Below are 10000 nucleotides of genomic sequence, written 5' to 3'. Positions count from 1 at the left end.
GGGACTGGGCCATCCAGGAAGCGAGCGGGTGCGTCACCGAACTCCTGGAGGAGATGATAAGGTGCAGGGGTACATCCGGTTTCTGGGTTTTGGGTAACCCATAGAAGTGAGGGAGGCGTGGGTTGAAACACTGAACCTTTGATAAAGGTTTGCCTTTGGACAACCCGACGGTAACTAATTCAAGCATCGATGAAAAGTGGCAGCAATGCGTTCACGTGGGTCCTGGGCCATTAGCAGGTAGAAAGCTTGGTCGAGGACCACCACCGAGTTACCTTTGTGTCTCAGCACAAGTACGCTATAACCAGGGGCCATGCTAACAGTGTTCGTATCGTTCAGCAATGGGAAACAGGCCACCGCATGGATTGTTCTGCTGCCCGCATTGTATATGTATATTTAAACATACTTACACACACACACACACACACACACACACACACACACACACACACATATATATATATATATATATATATATATATATATATATATATATATATATATATATATATCTTTACTCACAGACACACACGCGCATTTATATGCATGTATATATATATGTATATATATATATATATATATATATATATTTATATATATATATATGTATATATATATATATATGTATGTATGTATATTTATTCATTCATATATATATATATATATACATATATATATGTATATATATATACACATACATACAAACATAAATAAGGAAATTATTGTGAGGATAATATTAGTGATACCAGGCATATGTCATAAATCATTCCAACTAGCTTCAAGAAATATAAGATCACCAACTCAAAAGTTGAAATTTATACACCAACACCTACACACACACTTGTACATGCATACTCTCTGAATGCTATGGTTTCAGTTCATGAACTTTCTCGGCAGAGCTAGGACGGTGCAATCGTTCGAAGGACTCTCATTTGACAGGTTGAGACCGTTACCCCGAGTGGAAACCTTTCTAACTTCAGGCTGCGGCAGAATTCGAAACCGCTCGCTTAGAAATTCTCCTAGTTGAACTGTTACAATATGAGACTTGTTAGATTTCCTTATTAAAGTACATGCTTATAAAGTTCTGAATTACAGAAATGAAATATATCCTTCAGTCGATAAGTTACTGTTATACGTAGCAATAGCCTCAGAGTAAGTGAATGCTCTTTTCTTGATCGGTGTTGTTTAAAAGTGATGGCTCTACGTTGTACTTATATAATATCTTAATCGCTGGTATATGAACCATTGAAATTAATCCAATACAGCATGTAGTAGATGTATGTGAGCTTTTATGTTCACAAGTGCCAATCTGTAAATTCCGTACACAGGTGTTGATAGTGAAAAGCCCGCCTGAGGTATATAAAGGTGCCTTACTGGAAAAGGAACCAGTAGCGACCATGGCCTCCCAAACGTTCCTAGGCGTCCTGACGGTGGCGATGATGGGAGTTGTCTCCCAAGCAGCGCCTCCCCACTCCAACGGCTCGCTCCCCTTCGTCAGTAAGTCTCTTGGTTGGCAGTACAAGGGCTTTGGTGATGTTCGCTTCTTTCTCTTGTTTGCCAGTAAACGCTTCCTGGTGACACTCATTATCAACACACAGACAGTCTTCATGACAGTCTTTTCTCTCTTGGTTATTATCTAAAGAAATTGCATCACACAGGTAAGCTCCGCCTACTTCCGTATACTGATCCTGATATATGAAGACAAAACAATCAGATTTTACAGCAGAATTTAAACTTTAGTCATTTAGTCAATTAATTTCATATGGTCTTCCATCCTTTGTCTCCTTTTCAGTCGAGCCTCGCGTCAACTTCGACGACACGTGCAGGTGTGGGCAGAAGGCCGCCCCCAGGATCGTGGGCGGAGTGACCACGGGCGTGAACGAGTGGCCGTGGCAGGCGGCTCTCATGTACGGCTCGCAGCAGTTCTGTGGCGGATCCCTGATCAACGACCGATACATCCTCACCGCCGCCCACTGCACCGAAGTGAGTAGGGAAAAGGGAGATAACGGACTGTAGAAAAGGAACTAACGAGAATGGCTCTTTTGAAGTCTGGTCCATATCGATCTCATTAATGCTCAGAAATTGCAGCACTGATAACTAATAACTTTTCCTTGCAGAGCATGAGAGCATCTGACCTGACCGTCCGTCTGGCCGAACACAGACTCAGCACATCCGGAGAGACCAGTGTTGTCAGCAGGTCCGTCTCTCAGATCATCGAGCATCCGAACTATCAGCCGGGTAACGAAATTAATGACATCGCTCTGGTTAAGCTGTCGTCGCCAGTCACGGTGAGGAAAAGTTTCTTAAGGGTTTTTGAAATGAACATTGTGCACAGATATAAAGAGCGCTCATTTAAATCACGTTTCATTTGACTGGTTAATCACCTAATAAGAGAACGATGAAGTGTTGCTAGATTTAAAGCTGGTTGTATGAATCTCAGGTGAGTGACACAGTATTGCCAGTGTGCATGCCGCCACCAAAGCCCACCTACGCCGGCAAGACAGCCACTGTCACTGGTTGGGGAACCACCAGCTCCGGAGGCTCGTCTTCAGACACTCTCAGGGAAGTCGACGTCACGGTCAGTGCTGGAAAACGGGCGCTTCATTGAGCCAAGGGACTGCATGAACAATAGATAAAACTTTCTATAGCGTGTGCTATTAAACATGTTTTTATTTCTTGATATATTGATAAAATATTGGCGACGGCATTTCATCTAGAATATTTACGGGTTTCTAAGCATTGCCAACTAATCGCAGGTGCTGTCCAATACCGCGTGTCAGTCCGGCAATTACGGAAGCGCCATTGAGGACACCATGTTGTGCGCCGGAAGTACAGGCAAGGACTCGTGCCAGGGAGACTCAGGCGGCCCTCTCGTGTTCAAGGACGGAGGCGGAAACTATGATCAGGTGAGTGGGACAAGGCTCGTGCATGACAAGCATACTTGGATCAACGGTTATGCAACCATACCAATTAACTGCATTTGAAAAGTAGTCATGACACATTTAAACTTATCCCCTCATGCCTCTAACACACAGATCGGTGTAGTGAGCTGGGGCTATGGCTGCGGATCCCCAGGTTACCCCGGCGTGTACACCCGCGTCAACAGCTACCTCGACTGGATCAGGGACAACACAGCCGATGGCGTTTATTGCAAAGGAATGGTTTTCTAGTCCTGCCATTCCTGGGCTCTTCCGACCGACAATGTCTCGGCCGGAGGGAAGGATGCAGATGTCTTGGCGATCACAGTCAAATATTTCACAGACAAGAACACATTTGATTAAACAATAACAACAATCAATAGGTTTTCTCTCTCTTCCATTAAAAATCAACTAAATTGTTTATAAATTCATGTTTTTTTTTTTTTTATTTTTTTTTTTTTTTGACCAAAGGCGTTGTGTTAAGGCAACTGTCAATAATATCATACTTGATGCATAAAGCAAAACAGAGATGAACTAGATAAGTAATGCACATGTAGTATGCACTGTATAGTCCTCACTTGTACAGTCTGAGGGTATAGTGGTCTGGTGGGAACAGTCAAACGAGCGATTGGCTTTAAATGTTCATTCTGGAAACGGAGCATCACACATGGGGGCAAGGTAGGAACAAATGTTTGCCCTTAGTGAGGGTGGAGCCCTTCTCGTTGTCGAACCCAACTTGGATCAAGGGCGTGAGTCAGAATCGGTCCAAAGAAACTCGAACTATATTCCATTAGACTCCATCTAGAAGATGTCCTGTTTTCAGCGATGAAAGCTATTGAGCTTAAAGTAAAGAAAGAAGCTATGAGGAAAACACTGAAGGTCAGGTCATTATTAGTTGCACGTATCCTGCCCTGGAGTCAAGGTAGTAAGAAATGATTGCCCTTGGCAAGGGTTGATCTCATTCTGTTTGCCGGATCCTGACTTAGGTCAAAGGCGAGGAGCGCGATCAAGCATAATGCATTGGGCCTCCACCAATGGGCGTTTGCCATTCTACTCATTTTAGGCTAGATCGACTTCCACTAATCGACTTCCACTAATATATATAAATTATAAATGTAACTAGGTAGACACAAACATTGACATATACATACATATGTGTATGTGTATGTATATATGAATATATATATATATATATATATATATATATATATATATATATATACATATATATATTTGTGTGTGTTTGTTTATATATATATATATATATGTATATACATATATATATTATATATATATATATATATATATATATATACATATGCATATATATATATGTACACATACATATATATTACATATATATATATATATATATATATATATACATATATATATATATATATATATATATATATATATATATGTATATATATATATTATATATATATGTGTGTGTGTGTGTGTGTGTGTGTGTATACATATATGTATAAGTGTATATGTATATAAATGCATATATATATATATATATATATGTATGTATTTGTTTATATATATACATATATATGCACATAACAGAATTAATAAAACACTGCCAAAAATTGAAAGGAAAAACTCGCGACTTTTCGAACTTTTAAAGAATGAATGAATTCATTTTTGGATTGCTTACGCCTGAGGAGGAACTTTCTTTAAAAGTTCGAAACGTCGCGAGTTTTTCCTTTCAATTTGTGGTAGTGTTTTATTATATATATATATATATATATATATATATATATATATATATATGTATATATATACATATAAATGTTTATGCATATATATGTATGTATATATACATATATGTATATGTGTATATGTATATATATGCATATATATATATATATATATATATATATATATATATATATATATATATATATAGATATATGTATATATATATATATATCTATATATACATATATATATATATACATATATATATATATATATATATATATATATTTATATATATATATATATATATATTATTATATGTATGTATTATTATTATATATTTATATATATATATATATATATATATATATATATATATATATATATATATGTGTGTGTGTGTGTGTGTGTGTGTGTGTGTGTGTGTGTGTGTGATTAGTGAGAAGAATACATCATGGGCTAAAGACCTTCAATGGACGGTCTATCAAGCTCTTTCTTCCTCGCTCCCCCCCCCCCCTTCTCATTCTCCTCACCCTCTTTATGGATTTAAAGTTACAATATGTTTATACATTATATTATTGAACACTTACAAAACTTATGTCTTGCAACTATTTACTACTACTTTTTCATAAAACACTTGAATTTGATATGAAATAAAATAAATCTATTCCAGCTCGTATCATATATTCAGACTGGATTTGAAAACTGACACGTGGCATTGTTTTGGCCTTGTACATACAGTAAGAGCACCTCTGTCAGTGCAACTGCCCCTTCCACAGTTTGTGAATCACAAAGATCAAGCATGTAATTTTAGTGCAGCTTGTAGTGCTGCTTCTAGGTCCAAGCTCAATAACTTTTATAATTGAAAGCAGGACATGTTCTGGAAGGAGTGTAATGGATAAAGTTCTAGTTTGGACCAATTGTGCTGTTTCTTTTGGATATCTTACACCTTGTTAGTATAATTCGTATTCAGTTTAATTGCAAACCGGGGGAGGGGGGGGGGAGGAAAACTTCGCTCGTATAAATGCAGAGTAAAATGATAGTTGAAGATAACCAAGTTACATGGCTAATAGTTGATCATGTGATAAAAATATCTAGTTTACTGCACCACAAGTTCCTCTCCCCGCAACATATTCTAAAAGTAAACTTTGACCATGATTCAGAGGCTTTCCTATTCACTTTCGGCATTGCCGAGAAGCAGGCCTTGTGCTACAAGGCATCATCAAATATGGACTTACAAGTGTCTATGAAGAATGTATTGCTGGACTACAGGCTCTTCTTTGCATTTTAATAGACCTTTCCTTTAGTCTCTTTGCTATAGCTCTAAGAATGAGCCTCTTGGTTCTGTTTTTTCCCCCCATCGTTAAGCTTTCACTTATGCTCTGTCAGACTCAGAAATCTAAACAAATCCTGTGTGTGTTTACATAAACACACACACACACACACATATATAAATATATATTTATATATATAAAATTTAATATATATATAACATAATATATATATATATATATATATAAATATATATATATATATATATATATATGTGTGTGTGTGTGTGTGTGTATATAATAGTATTCATTTCTCTGATAGATATAAATTCTACTAATGAATGGAATCATAATGTTTTAGGACATATAGGGAGCTAATTCCCAGGTTTGAGGATAACTCGTGGCCAGGCATGGTCTGTGTTGACAGCCCAGTGGTGGGAAGCTGACTTAATCTAACAGGAGGTGAAAGGCAGACGACCATTGGTGGAGGCCAAATTCTGACCCACGCCCTTGATCCGAGCAGGGTTCGACAAACAGAAGGGATCCACCCTCACCAAGGGCAAACATTTGTTACTGCCTTGCCCCCAGTGTGATGCTGCGTTTTCAGAATAAACATTTAAGGCCAATCGCTTGTTTGACTGTTCCCACCACACAACTATACCCTCAGACTGTACAAGTGAGGACTATACAGTGTATACTACATGTGCATTACTTATCTAGCTCATTTCTGTTTTTCTTTATGCATCAATAATATTACTGACAGTTGCCTTAACACAACGCCTTTGGTCAAAAATGAATTACAGACAGACATGAATTTATAAACAAATGTTGATTTTTAATGGGAGGGAGAAAAAAACCTGTTGATTGTTGTTATTGTTTAATCAAATGTGTTCTTGTCTGTGAAATATTTGACTGTGATCGCCAAGACGTCTGCATCCTTCCCTCCGGCCGAGACATTGTCGGTCGGAAGAGCCCAGGAATGGCAGGACTAGAAAACCATTCCTTTGCAATAAACGCCATCAGCTGTGTTGTCCCTGATCCAGTCGAGGTAGCTGTTGACGCGGGTGTACACGCCGGGGTAACCTAGGGATCCGCAGCCATAGCCCCAGCTCACTACACCGATCTGTGTGTTAGAGGCATGAGGGGATAAGTTTAAATGTGTCATAACTACTTTTCAAATGCAGTTAATTGGTATGGTTGCATAACCGTTGATCCAAGTATGCTTGTCATGCACGAGCCTTGTCCCACTCACCTGATCATAGTTTCCGCCTCCGTCCTTGAACACGAGAGGGCCGCCTGAGTCTCCCTGGCACGAGTCCTTGCCTGTACTTCCGGCGCACAACATGGTGTCCTTAATGGCGCTTCCGTAATTGCCGGACTGACACGCGGTATTGGACAGCACCTGCGATTAGTTGGCAATGCTTAGAAACCCGTAAATATTCTAGATGAAATGCCGTCGCCAATATTTTATCAATATATCAAGAAACAAAAAATATTTAATAGCACACGCTATAGAAAGTTTTATCTATTGTTCATGCAGTCCCTTGGCTCAATGAAGCGCCCGTTTTCCAGCACTGACCGTGACGTCGACTTCCCTGAGAGTGTCTGAAGACGAGCCTCCGGAGCTGGTGGTTCCCCAACCAGTGACAGTGGCTGTCTTGCCGGCGTAGGTGGGCTTTGGTGGCGGCATGCACACTGGCAATACTGTGTCACTCACCTGAGATTCATACAACCAGCTTTAACTCTAGCAACACTGTTCATCGTTCTCTTATTAGGTGATTAACCAGTCAAATGAAACGTGATTTAAATAAGTGCCCTTTATATCTGTGCACAATGTTCATTTCAAAAACCTTTAAGAAACTTTTCCTCACCGTGACTGGCGACGACAGCTTAACCAGAGCGATGTCATTAATTAAATTGTTACCCGGCTGATAGTTCGGATGCTCGATGATCTGAGAGACGGACCTGCTGACAACACTGGTCTCTCCGGATGTGCTGAGTCTGTGTTCGGCCAGACGGACGGTCAGGTCAGATGCTCTCATGCTCTGCAAGGAAAATTTATTAGTTATCAGTGCTGCAATTTCTGAGCATTAATGAGATCGTTATGGACCAGACTTCAAAAGAGCCATTTCCTTTTCTACAGTCCTTTATCTCCCTTTTTCCTACTCACTTCGGTGCAGTGGGCGGCGGTGAGGATGTATCGGTCGTTGATCAGGGATCCGCCACAGAACTGCTGCGAGCCGTACATGAGAGCCGCCTGCCACGGCCACTCGTTCACGCCCGTGGTCACTCCGCCCACGATCCTGGGGGCGGCCTTCTGCCCACACCTGCACGTGCCGTCGAAGTTGACGCGAGGCTCGACTGAAAAGGAGACAAAGGTTGGAAGACCATACGAAATTTACTGACGACTTGAATTAATAGATAAACACTAATAGTACAGTCAACCAAGAGACTTACTGACGAAGGGGAGCGAGCCGTTGGAGTGGGGAGGCGCTGCTTGGGAGACAACTCCCATCATCGCCACCGTCAGGACGCCTAGGAACGTTTGGGAGGCCATGGTCGCTACTGGTTCCTTTTCCAGTAAGGCAACTTTATATACCTCAGGCGGGCTTTTCATTACCAACACCTGTGTACGGAATTTACATAGATTAGCACTTGTGAACATAAAAGCTCCCATACATCTACTACATGCTGTATTGGATTAATTTCTATGGTTCATATACCAGCGATTAAGATATTAAATAAGTGTACAGCGTAGAGCCATCACTTTTAAACAATACCTATCAAGAAAAGAATACTTTATTATAACGAAGTATGATTCTCAACATCTCAAACGCATTTACTTAACTCTAAGGCTATTGCTACCAATATCAGTAACTTATCGACTGAAGGATATATTTCATTTCTGTAATTCAGAACTTTATAAGCATGTACTTTAGTAAGGAAATCTAACAAGTCTCATATTGTAACAGCTCAACTAGAAGAATTTCTAAGCGAGCGGTTTCGAATTCTGCCGCAGCCTGAAGTTAGAAAGGTTTCCACTCGGGGTAACGGTCTCAACCTGTCAAATGAGAGTCCTTCGAACGATTGCACCGTCCTAGCTCTGCCGAGAAAGTTCATGAACTGAAACCATAGCATTCAGAGAGTATGCATGTACAAGTGTGTGTGTAGGTGTGGGTGTATAAATTTCAACTTTTGAGATTTGCCCGAGAGAGACGAAAATAGTATTGACGTAGCCATATAATATAACAGTTGGTGATCTTATATTTCCTAAAGCTAGTTGGAATGATTTATGACATATGCCTGGTATCACTAATATTATCCTCATAACAATAATAATTTCCTTATTTATGTGTGTGTGTATTTGCGTGTGTATATATATATATATATATATATATATATATATATGAATAAATAAATATACATATATATGTATATGTATATATATATGCAAATAAATACGTGTGTGGGTATATGCAGTATAGTATATATGTATATATATATCATTATATATGTGTGTGTATGTAAGTATGTGTAAATATACATATACAATGAAGAACAGCAGAACAATCCATGCAGTACCTGTTTCCCATTGCTGAACGATGAGAGTGCTGTTAGCATGGCCCCTGGATATAGGATACTTGTGCTGAGACACAAAGGTAACTCGGTGGTGGTCCTCGACCAAGCTTCCTACCTGCCAAAGGCCCAGGACCCACGTGAACGCATTGCTGCCACTTTTCATCGATGCCTGAATCAGTTACCGTCGGGTTGTCCAAAGGCAAACCTTTATCAAAGGTTCAGTGTTTCAACCCACGTCTCCCTCACTTCTATGGGTTACCCAAAACCCAGAAACCGGATGTACCCCTGCACCTTCTCATCTCCTCCAGGAGTTCGGTGACGCACCCGTTTGCTTCCTGGATGGCCCAGTCCCTTACCTCTCTTCTCGGCCCCTTCTCTCCAGCTCACCTTTGCCACTCTCAGAACTTCATCGCCCGTGTTCGCGGGGTCACGCCTGAGGCCATGATGAATCTGGACGTCGAATCTGTTCACTAACGTAAAGCTTGATGATGTCCTTGTCTTCCTGCAGAGGAATCTCCTTCCAGA

The 10000-nt window shown here is 39.9% G+C and overlaps 2 protein-coding genes across 2 annotated transcripts; one reads left to right on the top strand and one right to left on the bottom strand.

Moving 5' to 3' along the window:
* The first annotated feature begins 1388 nt into the window (after positions 1-1388).
* LOC122252238 (trypsin alpha-4) lies at positions 1389-3295 on the top strand. The gene is made up of 6 exons (XM_043014589.2): positions 1389-1494; positions 1790-1980; positions 2115-2285; positions 2438-2575; positions 2754-2903; positions 3033-3295. Exons 1-6 carry the CDS (start codon positions 1395-1397, stop codon positions 3165-3167), a joined length of 885 nt encoding a protein of 294 aa, XP_042870523.2. The 5' UTR covers positions 1389-1394; the 3' UTR covers positions 3168-3295.
* Positions 3296-6756: 3461 nt separating this feature from the next.
* On the bottom strand, positions 6757-8458 carry LOC147471979 (trypsin alpha-4-like). Its single transcript, XM_086536375.1, has 6 exons — positions 8354-8458; positions 8067-8257; positions 7768-7941; positions 7476-7613; positions 7149-7298; positions 6757-7019 (listed from the first exon to the last, which is right to left on the bottom strand). The coding sequence occupies exons 1-6, from the start codon at positions 8451-8453 to the stop codon at positions 6885-6887; spliced, it is 888 nt and encodes a 295-aa protein (XP_086392501.1). The 5' UTR covers positions 8454-8458; the 3' UTR covers positions 6757-6884.
* Between the last annotated feature and the right edge of the window lie 1542 nt (positions 8459-10000).

Source organism: Penaeus japonicus, unplaced genomic scaffold, assembly GCF_977035675.1.
Source record: "Penaeus japonicus unplaced genomic scaffold, GWHDUDI00000001_assembly GWHDUDI00000004, whole genome shotgun sequence".
NCBI classification, from domain to species: domain Eukaryota; kingdom Metazoa; phylum Arthropoda; class Malacostraca; order Decapoda; family Penaeidae; genus Penaeus; species Penaeus japonicus.
This window is presented reverse-complemented; position numbering and strand designations above follow the sequence as displayed.